Source organism: Impatiens glandulifera, chromosome 6 (genome assembly GCF_907164915.1).
Source record: "Impatiens glandulifera chromosome 6, dImpGla2.1, whole genome shotgun sequence".
Taxonomy (NCBI): domain Eukaryota; kingdom Viridiplantae; phylum Streptophyta; class Magnoliopsida; order Ericales; family Balsaminaceae; genus Impatiens; species Impatiens glandulifera.
The window spans coordinates 5,337,990-5,362,112 of NC_061867.1; the positions used below are offsets into that span (position 1 = coordinate 5,337,990).

The following is a 24,123-nucleotide window of genomic DNA, read 5'->3' on the forward strand; positions in this document are numbered from 1 at the left end:
GATTAGGTTAATTTCATATGAGAATGGAGATTAAAAAGAGGGAGGTGATGACTAAAGATTAGGTTAATTTCATATAAGAATGGAGATTAAAGAGGGAGGTGATGGATAATGATTAGGTTAATTTCATATGATAATGGAGATGAAAGATGGAGATGATGACTTGAGATTATGTTAAGAAAATTGAGGTAGAGAGGCTAGAGAGATTATTTAATTAGGTTAGAAAATAAAAAATGATTATGTTTAGAATATATATGAGGTAGGGATTGAGAAATTAGGTTTAGAGAATAAAAATGAGGTGGGCCATGTGGGCGGTTGCATGAGAAATTAGGGTTAGAGAATATAAATGAGATAAGTTGGGTTAGAGAATATAAATGAGGTAAGTGCAGCTAAGAAATTAGGTTTAGAGAATGAAGTATGAATTATTATATATAATAAATGATATAATATATAATAAAATAAATAAATTATTATATATAATATATAATAAATAATTATATATTATATATGATAAATTGTATATTATATATAATAAACAAATAAATAAATGAATTCGATTTCCGGTTTGGTTTTCGAGTTGAAACTCCAACTAGAAAATCGTATTTGAATTCGAATTGGTTTGAAATTCTATTCGAAAACCGAAAATAAAATTCAAATTCGGTTTATTTGAATTCGGTCGAATATTCGGTTCAAACCAAATATTGAACACCACTATTTGTATATGTATATGTTGTGTTTCATTTCTAAGTATATGACTGTATTTAGTTTCTTAAGGATAAATATAATCATGTTTAAATCTGATTAATTATTAAAGTTGAAAGGGTTAAATACCGAAAGATTTAAATCATATCTTTCAGTATTTAAGGGTAAAGCCAAAAGATATGGTCATATCTTTCGGTATTGGCCACTTTCCAGCACTTTTGAGAATTTATGGTAAATAAAACCAAAGCCAAAAAACATTTGATGAGAGGTATAAGGACTTCACGTCGGACCCCATAGCATTAAACTTGGTTTATCAAGCGATGAGTTCCAACCTTTTGCAAATGGGAAAAAGCATATAGTATTTGACCATTTATTCTAATTTCTTATAACGTGTCACCCACTCTTTGTATGGATTCTAGTAATTTCATTCTATCTATGTTAATTTTAGACCCAAAGTCCGGGAGATGCAATTGACATATTTCTCTAGTCATTGTTCGAAGAGTTGTCTGTGTGGAGTACAAATGGGAAACTCGTTTGTCCTTATTGTAACTGTGATATTATATCTCTTTGATTGGTTAATGGACAGACACAATATTACATGGGTCACAAACGCTTCCTTTCACCAAACCACAAATACATTAGGGATAAAAAGTCGTTTGATGGTCGAACAGATTATAAAAAGCCCTCGAAAATGTTAACGGGGCAAGAAATTTACGAGCAAACACGAGACCTAGAAGACATAGTTCTTACTACGGATTAAAAGAAGAAAACCAAGATATATCATGAAATATGGAGAGACAATTGGAACAAACTTAACATTTTCTTTCATTTGCCTTATTGGAGATCACTATTATTGAGACATAATTTGGACGTGATGCATATTGAGAAAAAAAGCGTGTTGGGAACAATGATGAATGTGAAAGAAAAGACTAAAAATGGTCCTAAAACTCGAAAAGATTTACAACTCTTGAACATAAAACAATCGTTACATCCTGTAAATGTTGGAGGAATAGTTCATTATCCAGAAGCGCCTTTCACTTTGTCCTTTGAGAATAAGCAACATCTTTGTAAATTAATGAAAGATCTTAAGTTTCCTGATGGCTTTTGCGCAAACATTGGAGGTTGTGTAAATTTGGAAGAGAAGAAGATTACGATATTTAAGAGTCATGATTGTCACATTTTATTAGAATACCTTATTCCTTTAGTAACCCATGGATTGCTTCCAGGTGTTATGTATGATGCTATAGTAAATTTGTATTAGTTCTTTCGTTTTTTGTATTCCAAAGTGTTGAGTGCATTGGATCTAGAAAATTGTACTTGGATATTGTAACGACACTTTGCAAATTGGAAATGATTTTCCCACCATCGTTGTTCAACATCATGATGCATCTCCGGGTACACTTTTAATTTGAGGATAAACTTAGGGTTCCTATCCAGTTTCGATGATGTATCATATATAACAATACATTGGTAGAATGAAAAGATATTTGTGGAATAAAAATTACCAGAAATGCTCAATAAGCGAGACATTTCTTGTGAATGAAAGTATTAGTTTATGTGTCAAGTACTTGGAGGAAGCTCCTGCTCTTGAACGCACACAAAGTTCAATCCCGGGCCTTTTAGTATTTTTATCGTTGGAAGAACTATCCAACGAAACAATATACAACTTGGATTATTGCGATCAAGATAGAGTTCATTCATACATCTTGAAAAATTGTCCGGAAGTAGAACCATTTTACATGTATGATTTCGTATTGCTATTTTAGTACGAATTATTAACATTAAAGATATGATTTTATATTGAACACATGTGCATAATTGTAATAACATGGAGTCCCGTGGAGAAATTCCCCCAATATATGCTACCAATTTTAAATATAGAGTGAGTAGATATTAGAATCATGCATATCTGATAACTTTTATAACTTGATTCTACAATTTATGAATAATTTTTTGAAATGTATATATAGGCCGCCCAATTAACAGACGATAACGATATCTCAAGAGACCTTAAGATCTTAGGCTTCAGTCCAATAATGTACTCATGTAGTTTTGTTGGGTGTAAAATAAATGGATACAAATTTTGTACAGAAAAACATGACGAGTGTTTGACTAATCAAAATAGTGGAGTTGTTATTATATGAAACAACGGATCAGATACTCTATCATACTACGGAGTTTTAACGAACATAATCCAAGTACAATACTTTTCTCACAAACGGGTTGTCCTCTTCAAGTGTAAGTGGTTAGATGCATATTCCGGGGAACGTGGAGTGAAAGTGGATAAATATGGCTTCGAAAGTATAAATGTCAACAGGATTTTAAAAACCAAAGCCAGGAACCTTATATTTTGGCAAGTCAAACAAACCAAGTATTCTACGCCCCTAATATGACATCATGACCCGATTGTAAGATTGTGACAAAAATAAATCCACGTTTAATAAATATATAGTTAAGATTAGATTAATATTTTACCTTAAACTTCACCTCCTATTTATTGCATACTAATAAATATGCTCGTACTATCTTTGTTAACAGGTATCATGCGGTCAAGAAAACTCATCAAGACATTTAGAGGGCTCATTTCATAAGTAGGCGACCTTATGACCTGAGGGGGGGTCTTTTAGGGAGTCGGGGGGCATTTAGGGGAGCCGATAGGGGAACGAGTGTTCAATCCGATCCCAATATCTGCTACCCCACCAAACCACTATACATAGGAGGATGATCCTGAGGATTTCATTGAGAGTACATATGCGGGAGCTGAGCAAGAGTAGAAGGATCAGGAGACTAAGTAGGAATAGGAGCAGCATGAGGATAAGCATGACCGGTCCACTCCGGACACTACTAATACCGGTAATTTTTCACTAATATTTATTGTTTATATTAATTTTGACCTAATAATATTAATTTTCTACTTTTACAGGTTCTTCCTCCACGCGTAGACGAGGTTGCAACAAAAATATTGAGCTTTCGAGAAGGCCCCAGGGATCAAGGGTTACACTAAGCTTCGAAAATATACATGGGAGGCCTGATGGTGATGTTAGACGTATGTGGTGTAGACATGTGGGGTCGATGGTGTGAGACCCGCACTCATGTCGCATCGTCAACTAAAGTGGAAGGCCTTGAGTACCGATCAACTGGATTTACTATAGCATGCCATGACGGTGAAAAATTGAACTTGCATTTAATTAACATTCTAATAGAGTTTTATAATATTTGTTGGTAGACACATACAGATAGACCGGGATGGAACACGCCAAACAAATATGGGATAAGTGGCGCTCCGATTTGAGTTGGGATTACGTCCGGATTCATAACGGAGATGAAGCGGTTGTACTTGCGCGTCCCCCACCATGTTATGATCCCGTAGAATGGGAGTTCCTCTATAGACATTACTTTTTCACGGAGAACTTCAAGGTACGTGCAATTTCAGAATAGAAATATGTACCGATGCCGCTAATTCTAACTTCATTTTTATTTTAAATAAAGAAAAAAAATCTCAATCAATATTGGAAACCGAAAGCAAGTGAGGTTTCTCCACCATACGGGTAGTAAATCATTTTCACAAGTGGAATTAGAACTGATATGTACATTATTCAATTAAACTTACTATAAATAGAGTAATGATAGGGAACGCGAATTTGGGGCCGCGAAAGTCCGCGAATATTGGATATTCTGTTTAATCACAGAATATTCTCTTCTCTCTTGTTAATTTATTTCTCTCACTCTCATTTATCTTTCATCTCTTTCATTAATTATTTTCCCTCTTATCTCGATTATTAATTAATTTATCATTTTCTTTTTCCGATTTATTAATCTATTTTTTTTATTAATAATTATTTAAAATATTTTTTAAATTATAAACCCTAAACCCTAAATTCTAAATCTTAAATCCTAAACCCTAAACTCTCATTTCTTTTTTCTTATTATTTTTTCATATTTTTTTAGTTTTATTACTTATAAATGTTTATCTAATATTTTTATTCTCACTAAATTTTTTTCACTCATTTCTTTGATAAATTCATAATTCAACTAAATATAGATAAAAGATATTAATTATGGTTTAAGATTTAGGGTTTAGAATTTAGGGTTTAGAGATTATGGTTTAAATAAATTAATCAGAGAATGAGAGAGATAAATTAATTAATTCATAAAGAAGAAAAATTAAAAGAGAAATTAATTAACAATAAGAGAGAGAAATTAATTATTAAGAGGAGAGAAATTAATTAATAAAAGAAGATAGAATATTCGGTGTTTTATGAGAATATTCTATTTTCGCGGACTTTCGCGGCCCCAAATTCGCGTTCCCTATCATTACTCCTATAAATAATATAACTAATTTACTGATGAACAAATTATTTGAACAAGAGGCTGAACTCGGACGTCCATCAACTATTATAGAGAGGTTCAGAAAGACTCAAACCCCGAGAGCTACCAAAGACAACTTGACCCCAACGCCGGACCAAATGTCACAAGAGAAGATCGTAAGTTAATAAATAAGTTTAATTGAAAATTTAATATAATTATATATATAGCTTATACAATAAACTTTAAAATGTACAGGCGGAGATGGAGTAAGTAATTAATGACACACCCAGTATCTCCGACTTCGATGTGACTGAGATAGTCTTTGGGCCCCAACAACACGGGACGGTGATAGGTATGGGGTCAGGCGTGAGGCCATTGCGGTTCCATAGTGATTGAAGGAGGGGTAACAGTTCACAGCGTGGAGGGCCGCTTAGGGAGGAGAATGAACAGCTCTAGACGCGGGTCAATGAACTAAAAGAGGTAATTCAAAGTAACAACGAGAGAATGCAAGCAGAATTAGACGAATCTAGACGATATATTGCATTTATATTAGCACAGTTACATAATCAATCACCCCCTGAGTTAGTAGGTTTTATTCTTTCTTTTTTCATGAATTATATATTTTTTGGATTAGTTTGTGTTTGGAGCAAGTACATTTTGGATTAGTTTACGTGTTTGTAATATGTATTGATTGAAAATTTTATAAACGTATGAATTTTTTTATTATTGTATTTCTTTTGTTTGGATGATAACATGTTAAGGTTATGTAAAAAATAAATAGAATATTAAAAATTTATAAAGAGGAAATACTAAAAGATTTAAGTAAAACTTTCGGTACAGCCTATTTACACTATTCTGATAGTTTTGAACAAATCCACTAGTAGAAAACGAATTTCTAACGAGGGCATAAACCCTTGAAGAAAGCCAAAATGCCCTCGGTGATTGTTTTTGCCGAGGTGATAAATGCTCTCAGACGATATTGGTGAAAAAAAATAGGTTTCACCGAGAGGAATTGTGGCTCTCGGATATAATTATAATATTTTTACCAAGGGCGGAGCTAATGCTCTTGGAGATAATAAACTTTTCTAAAAATATATATATTCTGAAATCTCTATCTGGGTTTCGCCCTTCTTCCCTCATATGATTCTTTTGCCAAGTTCTTCTCGTTCATCATTGTCTGCTCATTCGATTCCTAATCTTCCTCAAATCATTTGGAGCTTCATAATCTTTTAAATCTTCAATCTGATCAAAATTATAGAAACCTAAAATCAATCAATGTCTATAATACCAACATTATTATTAACATTTCATTTTAATTAGAGAAAAATTAAGTCATAAATCAACAACAACTTTTTACCAATTCGCGAATAGTTTTGGAGACATGAAAAATCTATTTCAAGTCATCAGATCCACGCCGCACATAATGTTCATCTGCAAAATGAAGTTCAAATTAGTAGATCTGGATCTGAATTCTTCTATTTCTTCATATCTGGTATATATGATCCTCCACGCCTTCACACCCACACAGAACATTCATACTAATTAATAATAGTACATTACTAACCAGTATATATGATCTTTCATGCCATCACAACTTCATCCTCCCTTGCAATATGTATCTTACAACATCCATCTAGATCTAGATTCTTCTACTTCTTCATATTTGGATTCTTCTACTTCTTCCGATTTGGATTCTTCTACTTCTTCAGATCTGGATCTGGCAAGATCGAAGAGCCGCTAGAGAAACAACTTGGAGAAACAACTTGGGAGAATGAAGAGTTTTGAACAACTTAGTGGTTTCGATGAAAAGTTTGGGATTTAGCTTAGAAGAATGAAGAGAAAAAAAAAAGAGTAAGAGAGGAAAAAATGAAGAGACAAAATTTAACATTTTGTACCGAGAGCAAGTCTTTGCTCTTGGTTATAATCGTTTTTTACCAAGAGCACCCCATGGCCTTCTATATATCACCGAAAGCATTATTTCGCTCTTGGTGAGGATTCTCACTAAATGTGCATTTTTTACTAGTGATCTTTCGGTATTCCCCTTTGCCAAAATATTTCAACAAAACTTTTGGTGTTTCCCTTAATTACACTTTTCCGAAAGAATTATTGAAATCTTTCGGCAAAGACAAATCTTTCGGTACATGTTATTCCGAAATATTTCAATAGATCTTTCGGTATAGGCTTTTCTGTAAGATTTGTTGATATCTATCGGCATTTACCCTAAATAAAGATTAAATAGCATGTTCGACTTTTACATATCCAAATAGTTATAAGCCAAATTAGAAGAAATACGATTTATGGTAAAATGTCATTAAATAGTTTATACAGATAGATCTAATCATATCTTTTGGAAAAGGATTTACCGAAAGATATGTATAAATCTTTCGGTAAAGTCTCTACCGAAAGTTTTCAGATTTTCGGCTAAGGCTCCAATACCTTTACTGACAAGAGCTTTACCAACAAATGCCAATAGTCTTAGCACTTGTCGGTAAAGAGCCTTTACCGATAGATATGGGGCATTTACCGACATAATAAACATTCGGTAAAAGCCACATTTTTATTAGTGAATATATTTTGTTATTACAAAAAAGTTAAAGATGATGAGAGAAATATTTTTTTAAATATAAACAAAATAATGTTGGAGTGGAGTGTGGATAAAAACAAAATATTTATGATGATATTTGTAATGATGAAGTATTTGAAATGTCACATTAAATTTTAATAAAAAACATTTTATTTTTTATATATAGTCGGGTATCAGGTTTGAGTTTTGCACACTCCATATCTCCGTCCCCATACCCTATCGGGTACCTTCTCCCATACCCCTATGTCCGACCCCGTATCCGATTTAAAATATTTGAATCCGACTATCGGGTACCCCACGGGTATCAGGTATACGGGTAACTAGGGGTGTTCATTGGTTCAGTTTCAGGTTATTCGAGTTACTCAATTCGGGTTCTTCAAATTTTTATTTTTTTTTAACAAATTCGAAAACCGAACCGAATATTGAAATTTGAATTCGATGAATTCAAATTCGGTTTAGACCAAATATTGAACACACATGAACAATTGTACTATTTATTATAATAATTGCACTTGCACTTTTTTTACTTTCACTATTAACAAAATTTAGGGATTAGAGTTTTATATACTTTAAAAGGTTAACGACTTATCTAATTATTTAATTATATTTAATTAAATATATAATACGTAATAAAATGTATAATTAAAATAAATAATAAAAAATGAATTCGGTTTTGGTTTGGTTTTGAGTTGAACTCCAACTCGAAAACCAAACCGAAAATGAATTCGAATTCGGTAAATTCTTATTCGGTTAGATATTCAGTTTAGACCAAATATTGAATACCCTACTAGTACAATTGTCATCCCTAGTTTTAAGAGTAAAAATGAAAAAGAGACGTTAAATTAAAGTTGTTTTTGTTTTTATCTAAAACAGAATTTAAAATCTTCAAAAACATTATTTAAAAAAGAATAAAAAAATACTTATTTATAAAATATAAATGATTGAGTAGAGTTTATTTAATGAATTGTTTTATTTATATGCATTAGATAACATAATTTATAGCAGCAAATTTATACAACCTAAATATTATTGTTTAATACATTGTTTACTAAGCATTTAGTCATTCAATTCATTGACTATTACATAAAAGGGAAAGATGGAATGATTGAACCCCTTGTTGTTGAGATAATAGGGGAATGATCAAGTTGGATGCATCAGCCATATGTTCGATTTATCAATAATATTTTCTTACAGTAGTTAGAAATTTTTATGATTCAGTCATTTGGTTTGGCAACCCTCTTACCTTATTTTTACACTTGCTACTATGATCGACAATTATAATTTTTTATTGTGGTTTTCTATTCGAATTGTCCGGTTAGTTGACCGGATTGTATTAATTATGTTCCGCCTTGACTCCGTCCCTATCTCATTTCTAGTTAGTTGACCGGATGGTTTAAATTATGTTCCCGCCTCGACTCCGTCCCGATTTCACTATAACTAATCTGCTCCGAACACTAGTAAACATAATTAAATATATAATATCACTAATATTTTTCCCATTAATTATAAGAATTTTAAGTTTATTTTTTATAATAATATAAATATTTATATAATACAATATATATATATATATATATAATATTAAAAAAATTGTTTATATAATTTAGCAAAGATTTTTATTTTTAAAAGAAGTGTTGGGATTCTCTGATAACAAATGAGACTGGGAATGTAGTAAAAAAACTCCCTAGTAGAATGTGATAGGATGAGGAGCACATTAGTTACTTTGTTCATTTTTTTTAAGTTTTGAGCACATCAGCTGTGTAAGTAGTCATCGTAAAATGATTTTTTTATTTTTATTTTGTAGAATTGTGTTTTTGTTTGTTTTATTCTTATTTTTTTTAATATTAGAACTTAATACATTTTAAATTATAATTTAGTAATATGAAAATTTAATTTTAAATATTTTGATTGCTTTTTAAGAATATATATTTCAAAATAAACGATGCTCAATTATGTCGTCCTAACGAGATGTTAGGAAACTTGATGAAGCACACACGCAAAGCTCAGGCCCAAGTATTTGTACAGGTAAATATGTTCATTTTTCTACCTTACAATTTGAAGTGAATAAAGGTTTTATCGCACTCGCATCTTAAATGCAACAACCCATAAGTTGCTCAAAAATGGTCTTATTTTTTTTTGTTTCATCCAGTATACTTTAATTTATATTTAATAAATCAATAATTTTATATTATAATTAATAAAATTGACATAATATAGTTAACTAAATATTGTGTTAATACATATTATAATCCAAGATTTAAATCTAATTAGTGTTTTATAAAAAAAAAAATTGTCAAATGGTTTAGGTGGATTCGAATTATTCCCACCCTAAAGTTATCATTTTTTAAGTCAAATGAAGCCAGCCCTTGCAATTTGGAATATTTATCACCTTAATAGGGGCTTGTTTGATTGCAGTATAAACGCTTCATCACTCGCGGTGCTCAACAATATTAGAGTTTAACCGAGTTAGTGTTCGATTTTATCTTGATCGCTAACAAAAAAAAAATCCACATCACAAGTATGTGATTTATCAAATGCATTTTCATCCATAGAATGAATATGGACATAGAAAAAGTCTTAATTATTATTGTTTCCATATGTAGAAAACAATGCATATGAAATGAACCATTGAGGTGGGGACCTTGATGCCTTATTTGATTTGAGAAGTAATTCTAACTACCAAATAATGCAGAATCCAAACAAGACTTAATATTATAGGTGATATCTGCACTAGTTTCTATCTTGGACAGAAATATATAACAAGGTGAGACATCATAGTCTGTTTGTTTTTCTTCTTTTCTAAGTCTATTTATTCTTTTCTCTCAAAGTATAAAGAATTAATAATCAAGTTTTGTTATCTTGTATGTCTTTATATTTGTGTTTGTTTCTTCAAATTAAAAAAAAAAAACTTTTTGCCTAGCTATATGCTGCTGAATTTGATCCAAGTTGGACATGGCATCTTTGGGCTTTGTACAATTTGGCTTGTTCTTTTGTTTCCGGATACAGCCACCGAAAGAATAGTTGAGCCAACTGCCACTAAGACCAGGATGGCCGAGCCCGCAAAGAATCCGTCTTTGACCAGATAGCATTCGCCGTCTAGCCATCCTTTCCCATATGGTTGCACCATGTTCATGCTTGTGGCTGCACTTATTAAAACCATTGCGATCCCGAAACTCATCCTACACTTGAAGAATACTCGAAAATTATATCGAGTCCATTTGTAATGTTATTGAGTTAACTAGAAATTTGTCAATTTTATGTTTTCTATTAGTATGAAAAATTGTTATTTGTATTATATTATAGATGATACTTAACCCTTGTTTGAATTTGGGTTATTTGAAAAAAAAGATAATTTGAATAGCTCAAAATCAAACAAGACCTTGAAAATGACCCACAATCAAACAAGATCTTAATAAATGGTGTTCATAAGTCAACTATTATAGTGCATGTCTGATCATGGGGAAAGTTTGTATTTTGTTTCTTAAAAATATAATATTTATAATGCTTTGTTTAATGTGGGGCTATTGGAATTTAATTTAAATAATCTATTATCATCATGTTTAGTTATGAAATTTATATATTAAATAAAAAATATTTTAATAAATTAACTCAAATAATTTATAACACAGATTTAATTCAAATAACTTAATAGAAAAAAGGTTGGTATTATATTTACTATTAAAAGTTGAAAGTGTGGTTGATATCTATGTAAGAAGTCAACTAGTATCTTTTAAAATATAGGTAAAAAATATTGAATAAAATTGAAAAATCTATTATTAGATTATTAATGTAACAGTGAATGAAAAATATTAAATACAACTAAAAAAAGTTTTCTTAAATTATTAATTTTAAAGTACATTAAAATTTAAACAATATTATTTGATAAAAATTATTTCATGGAGATTGATTTGATTATGAAAGAAAACCCAAAACAAACAATAACTAAATATTTAATTCTGATTTAATTCAAATAACTAAAGAAAACAAGTTGGAATTGATGTTTATTATTAAAGGTTGAAAATATGGTTGATATATGTCATCTTTTAACATATATGTAATAAAATATTAAATAAAAATGAAAAACCTATTATTATATTATTAATTTATCAGTAAATGAAAAATATTAAAAAAAACTAAAAACCCTATTCTTACTACTTGATAAAAAAAAATTATAATGATTGATTTGATTATTTAAAAAGAACCCTATAAAAAAACAAATGTTTTGGATGGTTGAGGTTTGGATTTCTTATATAAAATTATCTTATAAATGTAATAATTGATTTTTTTATAAAATTAATTTTTACTTAATAATAAAACAATTGATTCCACAATTAATAATGTTGACCGAATGACAAGATGTTGATAGAAGAATGAAAAGGAGAGACCTACCATGAAAGAACCATGAAGATGATATGAACAACCGGACTCCTCAATTCCTCACCGGATTTCCTCCTCCGGCGAATGAAATTCCGGCAAACAATGAAGTTTCCGATGACCTGAGCAACAACCAGAAAGCAAATAGCCAGAATTCCCAACCCAAAAGCAGAACTTTCCGGCAAAAAACAGAACTTGTTATCCAATTTAAGATCTTTCCTCTGTTTTAATCAAAACCCACAAAACATATTAGAAAAATGAATCAAACCCACAAAACATATTAGAAAAATGAATCAAACCCACAAAATACAAATAGTAAATTAGAGTTATGAACTGACCTTAGTTTTCTTGATTTCAGATGTAATGCATAGAGAGAAGGAGATTAAACCAAGGAAGAAGATGATGGCTAAAACGTAATTACTGGACTTCTTGTTCATCGGAAGAAGAGAGAGAAAGAGAGAACCTTTTGATTCCAAACGAGGAACATGGGAAGATCAATTCTAAATTTCTAATCCTAGTCAATAGCAGCTCTGTTTTTAAAGACTTGTTTGGATTGAGCTTTTGTTCACACTAACATGTGTTAGGCAGAGTATTAGTCCACTCATATCTAAGGTTCTCAACTTGTCAATTTAAAAATGGAAAAATAATAAAAGTTGAAATAAAAAAATTTATTAAAGATAATTGATTGTGATCTTGAATAAGATTTAGATAGATTTTAGAAAATAAAATTAATAAATAAATATTAAAAATTGTACAAAGATAATTTATCAACATTTTTAATAAGTTTTATATAGATTAAAATTTAGTGAATTCTTGACATTAAATATATTTAGTGAATACTTAAAATTATATCTTTATTATTTTTTTAAAGTAAAATCTAGCGTATAAGAAATAATTCTACTTTCATTAGTTCATGAATATATTATCAATAACATTATTATTACTTTATCTAAGATTTATTTTTATCTAAGATTTATTGTGAAATCGTTTAGTGATTCATTGTTTTTTTTTTATGTTAATATCTCGATATCAAACTATTATCTTTATTTTTTTCTTAATTGTTTTTTATATTTTATTTTGTTAGGTTACTTACACAATTATCATTTTATAATATTTTTTAAATTATAGATTTTATTTTATTTTTGATATATTTCAAAAAAATAAAATAATAGTTTTTAAATTATTTTTTAAAAATACCTATAAATTTTGTTTAATGGTTATAACGTGAAATACATTTAAAATAATATATATTTAATTGTTTTTTTCATTAGAAAGTTAATAGTATATTTTCATATCAACTTTAACTTTAATTTTAGACATTTTTACTACAAATTTATTTCATAAACTTTTTGTATTACTTGAACTAGTAAATTGGTTTCTTTAATTATTTTCAAAGAAAAGTGTTCTTATAAATAACATTTATTTAGTTTAATTTTATTTATTTCAAGTATATCCTAACAAAATCTCTCCTCAAATATGAACAATTTCAATTTTATTTTTCTTTGTAATGATGTGTTTATTTATATTTTATTAGCTATTGTAACTTTTCAACCCACTCTTTGAACAAACACACCCAACTAAGCCCCTAAAGCATTATATTTTTAATTTATTTTCACATTAATTACAATAATACATTGTCTAATTAATATATATATATATATATATATATATATATTTATTTATAGGCTCAATTGCTATTTGAGATAAGAATTTAGGTTATTTTTATCTTAAACTTAATTGTATAGTATGGAATTCTAACCATCACAAATTTAATTATTTATAGTTTTTTTTTACAAACGAAGGAACATTTCATCTTATTTTAACCTAGTATTTTTCCGTGTAAAAATAAACTATTTCATCTTATTTTAACCTAGTATTTTTTCGTGTAAAAATAAATTGTTAATTAGTTAGTAACTAAAAGTGTTAATTAGTTTTAATACTGGTTAGTTAGTTTGGTTAATTATAATTAATTAGTTAATAATGAAATTTTTATATAAATAAAATAAAATTGTTTGTCATAATCAACTTGAATAATACAATTTACAGTTTACATATTTCTCTTCAAGAATTTAACATGATTTAACATGATATGAGAGTTCCAAGTTTGAGAGATTTTAGAGAGTTTTTCGCTGCCTTTTGTCGGTGGTCGGATCAGCCTTTGATGGAGGACTTTGTTATATTACTATTAAAGAAGAAAATTGATATTAATATTACGATCAGTGTGAAGATCAAGGTTTTGATAAAGGAATAATTAATTATAGTGGAGATGGTGAATTCAATCATGGGTGGTTTAAGGGTTGTTCTTCAAGTTATGGAAAGAAAGCAAATAATGCAACTTATATCTCTGGAACAGAAGCTGGAAATATCTCAAAAGAAATCCTAAAGGTCGAGAAGAGAAGAAGAGGATTGTGAAGGACATTTTTTGCAATGACAAAAGTTATAGAAGTCGCTACATGATGGGTCGACTTATGCTTGTATACATGACAGGCTCTGAAAGCATTGAACATGCATGTCAAATTGGGCTGCAAGGATCAACCAAGGAAACACATCTTTGAAAATTGAGATTCTCATATCCCTTTATAGACACCAAGTTAACCATGCAATTGTAGAATTCTTTCGAAGATGATAAGTTGAAGATCTTAATGATGTTCACAAGACAATCTCTATTTTGGAGTATGGTTCAAAAGTAAAATACATAGTTTGAGGTCCACACGACAAAGAAGGACAAGATTGGAAACAGAGGTGTGGAATATATGGGTAACTTGGGATCCATAATTATTGTCATTGATCAGTTTATTTTGCATATTTTGAAGTTACAGATGAAAACTGGGTTAAGGAAAAATAAAAAGAAGTGAAGTTCGAAAACAGCTGATGGAAAGTGTTATTCGGCCGAGCCATTTGAGAAATCAGCTTTACTGACATCGATAAAAATGAAAGAATGCTAAAATGACTTTTTGAAAAATAACTGCAGATGCGAGGATGACTTGTCAATCAAAATGAGATTTTAATAATTTTCAACAGTAGAGTTAAGATTCTCTTGCAATTACCGAAAGGGGTTTGTCGACATGATTCTTAAAAAAAAATGAAGTTGCAAAGGTTGAAAGCTGACAACTAATGAAGAAAATATCATTCATGATGATTTTTGTGGATAGACTAAGTAAAATTGAGCTATTTATATCAAGTAATTCAGAAGAAAAAAAATGGAACTTCATGAATTGGGCTTGCTAGGAAAAATGATTACATGATAGTAGCATGATGTTTTATCGATTTGTTTTTGTTAATGTGAAACTTTGTTTCTACTACGTTTCTCCTTGAGGGGAGGATGTAAAATAATATCAATAGTTTAATAAATGGTTAATTAGTTAGTAACTAAAAGTGTTAATTAATTTTAATACGGTTAGTTAGTAATAAAACTTATATATAAAGAAGATATAATTGTTTGTAATAAGCAACTTGAATAATGTAGTGCGACATCATCTCTTCCAAATTGATGTTCCAATATCTTCTTGTCATTTTTCCCCACACTTAGCCCTCCTTTTTGAAAATCCGTGGATCGAAACTTCAGAAAGTATGAAAGAAAAACTATTTCTCTATCGTGGGAAAGCACTCACTCGAAACTAGTGAGTTTTACGGACCGACTGGACCAGAAGCTTCGCAAGCCCAAGCATTTACTTTTCTAGTTAGAGACCAGCGTCTTGGAGCTAACGTGGGATCCGCCCCAAGGACGCCTTCGGCATCCAGGGGTCGCGGACCGACCATAGAACCCTGTTCAATAAGTGGAACGCATTTACATCTTTCTCTTCAAGAATTTAAAGTTCGGAAATAGTTTACCACATTTGTAATCTCTTTTTTCAATTTTCTAATTATTTTCACACATTACATATTTTTTAAAACATTCCGACCGTGTTCGACAATTTTGAATTAGTATATCTCGAAAAAAATACTCACTCTAAAATAAAAATACGTCCAAATTGGTAGACAGTATACAAAGATACGTCATTGTAAAAAATTTTAAAAATAAATAAACAAATTTATCTCTATTCAATTTTCTCAAAATACTTTTTTAAATTGCACATTTTTTAGTCACCAAAACGAACTTCGACTAATTAGAATATGTAAATCTAAAAAATAATACTCAATTTTAAAAAATACGTTCAGAGCGTATCTAAATATTATTTTATTTAAAAATATAACAAATTAATTAGAAAAACAAAAATAATACATTAAAATTATATGTGAGGAATGTTTTTGTACATTTGAAAAAAAAAAAAAAACCTCAAATGGTTAAAATTTTGATTAAATTCAAAATTCGGGCCTCTTTGATTGAAAAACTATCCAAGTTCAAACCTAAAATAATAATTAAGTAATATATTTAATTCAATACCTCATGTTTTTTACTCACAAAATTATTTAAATATTCCGAATCAAAACAAAATAAAAGCAATATTAAGAAAACATTGTTCTGAAAATTGGCTTGATAATTATACACTTTTGCTAACCCTTTGCCAAAAATGGAATTCCTTTCCTTTTATTTACTAATACTCTTTTTTTTTTTTTTCTTGACTATCCATTTCCAAATAGACAATAAAGTAGTGAAAAAACCCATATAGGATTTCTTCTCTATTTAATTGATTAAATTTCCTCAATCACAAACCGTAATGAATCCCCAGGACCCCATTACGCACCTAATTACATAACCTATATCTCCAACACACATTTTTAATCATCATCATCATAATCATCATCAAATTGAGTTGCTTTCCTATCCCTTTCGAACCGTTCATAAGCCGGTCTAGTCCTTAAAAACAGCATCACACTCGACCCAAACCCGAGAATCGAAATGCATCCCCACCAAATAAACGTCAAGAAATAGCAGCTACGACCCATGCACACAACCGAATCCCCGCCCATCACTATTCGGGTCATGGTGAGCCTGAACCCTGAACCGGATCCAGCGTTCGCATCGTAAACGAGGGCTGCTAAGAACCCGTAGATCATTGAACCGAGGGGGATGTTTGTTATCAAGATGTTGTGGTTCACGCCTACACTATTGGGACCGAATAGCTCGGATGTGACGGAGACTGCAGCTGCGAATATGAAACCGGAACTCATTCCTATTAGTGCTGTGGAGATGTGGAGTGAAGCTGCACTTCCTGAGGAAGCTAGTAGGAAGAAGGCAATTGGAGTTGGCACTAGCGCAATCGCAAGCCAACCTGTTCTTGCGAAGTAAAATTTCCTGCATTCGGAAAGCAAATTCTTTACAATGAAGTAATCAAATCGTGACTTTTGGTCTCTTAGAAAAGGTTACTTACACTCTCAAATAATCAGGGGCGGCGGAAAGCAAACGACCGAAGAACGAGAACGAGGAATAGAGAGTAATGAGTGTTGAGGTCTTCGACCCTTGTCCAAGAGATTGCGCGATTTGGCCTAAGTTATTACTATACACCAATCCAATCGTTCCTCCAAAGAAATATGCAATATAATACAACCAAAAGTCCAATCTTTTAACCAACATCTTAGCCTTATGTTCTTCACCAAGCATCACCAACTTATCCTTCCACATCACCGATTGGCAACACCCTTCTTCGTTTTTCCCAACAATCATCGACCCATTCCCGGGCTCATCTCCATTCAAAAGTGGAACCTGAAGTAAATTAGCCATACTACTAGTCTCTCTAGTGATAATCTCCCTATGAAGTTCAAGATCATCAACATCCACCAATAAAAACCCAGACCCCTCGAGCTGAAAGCTCGAGTACACCGAGCGATGAAACCATTCCCGGGCATATGCCATGCCCGGGATCCCCAACGGGAGAATCAAAAGCAAGAGTGCGCCACCAAAGAGGAGTCTAGCTGTGGATGCGTTAGAAGAGGTCAAGAATAGGAGGTAAAGGCCAGTAATGACTGCTAAGATGTTTAATATAAGGAATATGAATGAATCACGACGGTTGTGGTCTTGTGAAAGTGGACTTAAAGTGGGTTGTCTTAGAATGGGGACTAGAGCTGCAATGGAAGTGATAAGAGGAACTATGGCATTGAGGAAAAGGTAAAGTGAATTTGATGATGGGTTTATGGCATTTGCAGCTAGTGCATATAAGGCTGCACTTACACCGTTGAAACTCACTGTCAAGGAGATTGCAAGTGGCCTATTGGATGGGAAGTTCCTGTTGCAGAGAATAAAACAAACTGTGTTGAACCAACAAATGCTACAACCAGCCAACAAGCATAACATAAATACCTGCAAATTGCATTAAAACTTTAAAATGTGAATAACAACACACATCACAACCGTTTTCATATATCTTTGATTCTTACTTATTGCAATTTGTAAATACATTTAAGACCCTAGATGAACCCTAACTCTCAATGCTGCTGAAAACTATCAAAGTTCTACATTTAAACCATGCCCAACCAATTATCAAGTTCTATTTCTAAAAGGGTCAGGCTAGCTACTACCAAAAATAAAACCCAGATCTCAAAAACAAAAATAAGAAAAAACCCACACTAAAATCTATAACATATGAACTATTTGAATTGTTTTTGTTTCTGAATTGGAATACCAAAACTGATTGAAAAAGGCAGAGTTTGGATTGATTGAGAAGAAAATGACTTAATAATTGTTCAATATTTCACTACTTGTATTCAAAATATACATTCTTCCATTATTTCCAATATTTTTTTTAATTAACTCTGACCATCACAACTGCTACCATACTATATTATTTCCGGAAATACTAATATAATACATTTGACCTATATTATGTAATAGTAGATATTATATATGAAAAGAAATACTAGTATATTACAAGAGACTTATTTCATATAAAATAATAAAAAGGGTAAAACAATAGTCTGACTAATTCATTGAATTTGACATATTAACAAAACTAATCAAACAAATAGTTTGTAATAGTTATGGATCCAAAAGAGAGCCAACAGTCAATATTCATGTACTTATTTCAATTATTGAAATGAATGTTATTTAATAAATTAAATGTAATGTTGACTCATCTATTAAAAGTTAATAATAGTATACAAATTATAAGCACATGCAATAATTACCCAATTATTTATCGAATAAAACTATTTTTATTTTTATTTTTGTTGCAAATAATTCTAATTTTAGAATATATTAGCTAATTTGTTATGTTGGCTATGTCTTATTAGATGTTAATTTGAAGGAAAAACAATGGACAAAACCAGACCCCACGGAAATCATGTCACGTGAACTTTAAGCTTTACCAAAATGTATTATTGATTGTTACTCTCTTCTTATATATCACAAAATGTTTTTTTTCTTAATTTGTGTCAAATCATCATAATAAAGGTAAAAAAAACAAAATTTGTTAAAATATATCTGAATTTTTTCTCGGTTTGATCCAGTTAATCGAGACGAGGCAGTTAATCGAGACGAGGCAGGATGATATTTGTATTCCCGTCTCGATCTCCTATTATATCACGAACACTAATAAACACAATTAAATATGTAATTTTACCAACATATTTATTTAACTTTTATATTTTATAAAAAATAAATTTATTTCTATATAATAATATAATTTTTCATATATTCCAATAAATATAATATTAAAAAATTATATAATTATTTTTTTAGAATGGAATAACGAATTAAGTATCTAACCCGCAAACACACTTAACAATAAACTCGAACTCATGAACTTAGGATTAGTATTCATCTCTTGTTACCACTAAGCTAGAAGAGGGAATGAAAAAAAATTATATAATTTTATTAAACAGTAGTCGGTGGAGATTCTTGAAACCGAAATAGACTGAGATGATAGAAAAAAAAAATCCCTAAATATAATGAGGCGGGATGCTAGAGGCATTTTTCCCCGTCTCGATTCGCCCCATTCTCATCTCTAATACAATCAACAAAAGTTTCTTAGTTTATTTTTTGTTTGTATAAGAGGTTTCCAGCCAAATATTTGTTCTAGAGAAGAAATCTATCATAATTTATTAGCTATTTCTTAACGGATCAAAGTTCTCTAAGGAGCTATTATTATTCATCAATTTGTATATACCCTAGGGATTGATCTATCAAAATTGAAGATAATACATATCCAGAAATTCAATGGCTCAAATTATACCTAAAAGTACTACCAATTCAGTAAAATTGTGGACCAAAACAGTCCACGAACAGGACCATAATTACGACAAAATTAACAAATCAATAGAAGAGAAGGAAAGAAGAACTAACCACAAAGTAAGGCAAAGTAATCACGTTCCTGATAACAAGCCATTGAATGCCATAACCAAACAATCCCATAAATGCAGCGATAAACATAACAATCCAAAGTGGAAACGAAATAGAAGCTAAACCAGATGACCATCCGAAAGCCTTGCCAAGATCAGAAGCAACAGCGAGATAGTTTAACTGAACCTGAGAGATTCCGAGAACAGATTTCATCTTCGATGAATAAGCAGAGAAATCGAAATTTGTTCCGGTGAAAGCTTGTATCCATATAGTAGCAACTAGAATCATCCATTTTCGAGATTGTCCGGCCATCGGAGATCGAATCAAGCTCCGATCGTGTTCTTCTAGCGCCGCCTGCGACGGTTATTGACGATTGGAAAAAAAAGTAGTGTAATTTCTGTATGAAGATGGAGAAACGTGTCTTTATTTTATAGACTGATTTTTTTTTTCCTTTACCCTACTTTTTCTCCTTTTTCTAATCCCATTTTCATTTAATCCTTGCTGACGTATCATTAAGAATCAGATTTTTTTTATTTATTTTGAAATAATAATAAATTTATTCCTTGATATTTTACATTTAGAGTGAATAAGTTCCTACACTTTGATATTATCCTAATTGAGTATGATATTTTAGAATTTATCTATAATAGTTAAAAACATATTTTTATCGTGACATTTATAAATAAATAATTTATATCGCTAATTTAAATGATCGATTTTCTGAAATTTGATAGTCAAAACATTAAATTCGTTGAAATTTAATAGTTAAATTAGTGATATAATACTTTTATTTATTTAATTATTAATTTTAATAATAAGTTCATTGTGTCTTAAGACTTGAAGATTAAAAAAAATCATTGTTTCTTGTTTTGTGTAATTTTAACAATAAAGAGTATTAAATTGTGATGTTTGAATAAAGAGGTCTCAAATCTCGATTGTTTCTAATTATGAGTCTAATTTGACAATTTGTTTGATGATGAATAATGTTTTTTTTTATATATATTAGAATAATAATTATTTTTAAACACTTAGAATGATTTTTTTTATTAAATAATACATCCATCAAAATCAAATTAAATCCAATGAAATAATATGAATTGTTCATATCATTTAACATATGAGTTTAGTTGATTTTTTTTAATTCTATATTCATTTATCTTGTAAATTATTTTTCATGCTTAAATCTCATTATTGGGAAGGGTGACTTTTTCTAATAGAAAAAATAAAAATAAAATTGGTGTTTGAATTGTGAAATTGAGATTTTTATTAGGGGTAAACAAACGGGAAAAATTGATCCGTTTTGTCCGATCTAAATTAAATTTAAACTAAATTAATCTAACTAGAAATATCCTTGTACGATGCATAAGGATAAAAATATATTATTACAACGTCCTGCGTTCATCAAATTTGGTGTTGAATTTAAAATATAAAATGTTATTAGCTTAGTTGGTTAAAAAGTTGTACTTATTTTATTTTGTTAGGTTGTGAGTTCGAAACATACCTATAACATTTTTTATTTTATTTTTAAACCGTTTAAAGTTTATGGGCGGGTCAATCCAGAATCCGACCCAAATATCCATTTACTCTCACATATATATCCAAATTAACCACAGCTCTCGACCCAGCAATTCAGACACTTTAAAAATTAAGCATCATTATATATATATAGATCCGTAATCCAAACTATTTTACTAATTAATAATATGGATCGAATTGAATATGGTTTGGACAATTCAAACTAATATATTATATATTTTATTTTATTGTTTTTTTTAAATGTGAACTTGAAATTTTTTAATAATATTTTTTTAATAATTAATAATTAATTATTTTATTTTATTTTTATTTAATTAAAAAATGAAAAAATGAATTAAATATATTATATATTTTAATTCAAATTATTTTAAATTATTCAAATTCAAGTTAAATTCATTTAATATTTTCTTATCTAATTACTTAATTTTGATTATTTTTAAAAAATTTGAATTTAAAAAAATAAATAAATTATTAACTAAGTTATGCAAAAATAAGTCAAAATGATATTATATTAAATTGAAATTTATAAAAAAATAAATTAAAAAAATATATTTTATTTAAATTGTTTGAATAATTTGGATAATCTTAATTCAATCCAAACTCAATCCAATCCGATCTCAATCCAAATTAGTATTTTTGATTCGGATTGGATTGGATTTTGGATTAATCCACCCAATGCTCATCCCTACTTCTTATTTTATTAGGACTAATCGAGATTTTGACTTTTTATTTTAAATTTTACAATTTGATTTTAAAAAAAATTAAAATTTTAAAAATATTTTATTTTTAATGGTTTCAAAACCCTGATAACTTATTATTTATGTAGTATTTATAAATAAATAAATAAAATATCAACCTCACTAATTTAAATACCAAATTTTAACGAAATGAAGATTTTGATTATCGAATTTTAAAAAATCGATAGTCAAAACTGTTAATTCAATGATATTCGGTAGTTAAATTAGTTACATAAATATTTTATATATTTATTTATAAATGTTTACATTAATAATAAAAATATTTTTTTATAATTTTAACAATAAAAAAAAGTCACATATTATAAAATTAAGAAGAATAAGTTTGAAATCTCAGTTAACCATAAATAAGAAATCCTAATTTGATAATTTGACAAAAATAAATATTTTTTTTAAATGGATTTCAATTCATTTAATTAAAAAAAAAAGCAACAAAACTAAAAAAAAAACAAAATTAAAACTAGACAAAAAGAATAACATAGTGGTCAAAGTTGATAAAGCATCAAGAGTGTTTATTCTCTTTCCATTTTTTTTCTTCTAAATATCTAATATTAGATTATAAATTATTTGAGGATAAATTAAGGATGGTAGTAATTGAAATGACAATTATAATAATTTGAGGGATAATAAAGATTTTTTTATTATACAGTTTATACTGGTAAGAAAAACTATAACTAATTATTAGAGAAATTATTATTTTTTATAAACTTAATATTTTTATTTAAGATATTTTTATAATTTAAACAATTTCTAAATATTATGACAAAAACACCTTGAAATTTTTCAGTCAAACATTTATTAAATATTTGATCAAGATATATTAATAGACCTGTCAATCAAGAGTCTATTTAATAATTTTTGTTATGATATTCAACAATAGGTTTTTTATTTCTTTTTTTCATGCTTTGACATTTCATTCAAACATCATATTATTATTTTTATCATATATTATATGGACCATTCAATAAAGTATATATTTGAACATTTTCTTAATCAAATCATTTAAATGGAAATTAGTGTATTGTTTAGTGTAAATCAAATTTATTTAAATATAAACATCTAGATATTGTCACTTTTATATAAAAAATAATTATGAACATTTTAAAATACAAAAATATGAGAAGTAAGAATCGTCCACGTATGGGCTCCGTGAAAAACGCCAACAGTCAATTTTACACGATAGAATTAAAAAATATTTGTACTATTTGAAGTTTTGAACTCCTTTATTTATTATTTTATTATCTTTTAAAATTTAAGATTAAAAACAATTCATTTATTCTCTGGCCTCCTAAAAAGATTAAAAATTAATTCTTTTGTCATGGTTTTGAGTGGGAGGTATTATAAAATTTATCATAATACTTAATTGATTAAAATATAGTCATGCTGGTTCATTTTGTTACATTATATATATATTTTAATTTAAAGAAAACAAATATAAAAAATAAATTTAGAGTTTGTTGTCATCTATGTCACATATATGAAATTGTTATTCATTCTCCTCAAGAGTGTCGATAAAAATGGAAAGAACAATGTGTAAATTTAAATGGGGATCTTTTAACTTATCGTTTTGTCATATAGTTAAATGAGATAAAGTTAAATGTTTTAAAGATCAAGGAGGTCTAAATATTCGAGATCTTATTTATTTTAATAAA

General features: G+C 29.1%; 2 protein-coding genes across 2 annotated transcripts; both read right to left on the reverse strand.

The window, feature by feature from the left end:
- Window positions 1-10,285: 10,285 nt before the first annotated feature.
- Window positions 10,286-12,453, reverse strand: LOC124942657 (protein MODIFYING WALL LIGNIN-1-like). The gene is made up of 3 exons (XM_047483202.1): window positions 12,304-12,453; window positions 11,981-12,186; window positions 10,286-10,770 (listed from the first exon to the last, which is right to left on the reverse strand). Exons 1-3 carry the CDS (start codon window positions 12,400-12,402, stop codon window positions 10,512-10,514), a joined length of 564 nt encoding a protein of 187 aa, XP_047339158.1. The 5' UTR covers window positions 12,403-12,453; the 3' UTR covers window positions 10,286-10,511.
- A 4,090-nt stretch (window positions 12,454-16,543) lies between these two features.
- LOC124941778 (protein NUCLEAR FUSION DEFECTIVE 4) lies at window positions 16,544-20,587 on the reverse strand. Its single transcript, XM_047482128.1, has 3 exons — window positions 20,184-20,587; window positions 17,278-18,203; window positions 16,544-17,201 (listed from the first exon to the last, which is right to left on the reverse strand). Exons 1-3 carry the CDS (start codon window positions 20,490-20,492, stop codon window positions 16,685-16,687), a joined length of 1,752 nt encoding a protein of 583 aa, XP_047338084.1. The 5' UTR covers window positions 20,493-20,587; the 3' UTR covers window positions 16,544-16,684.
- Between the last annotated feature and the right edge of the window lie 3,536 nt (window positions 20,588-24,123).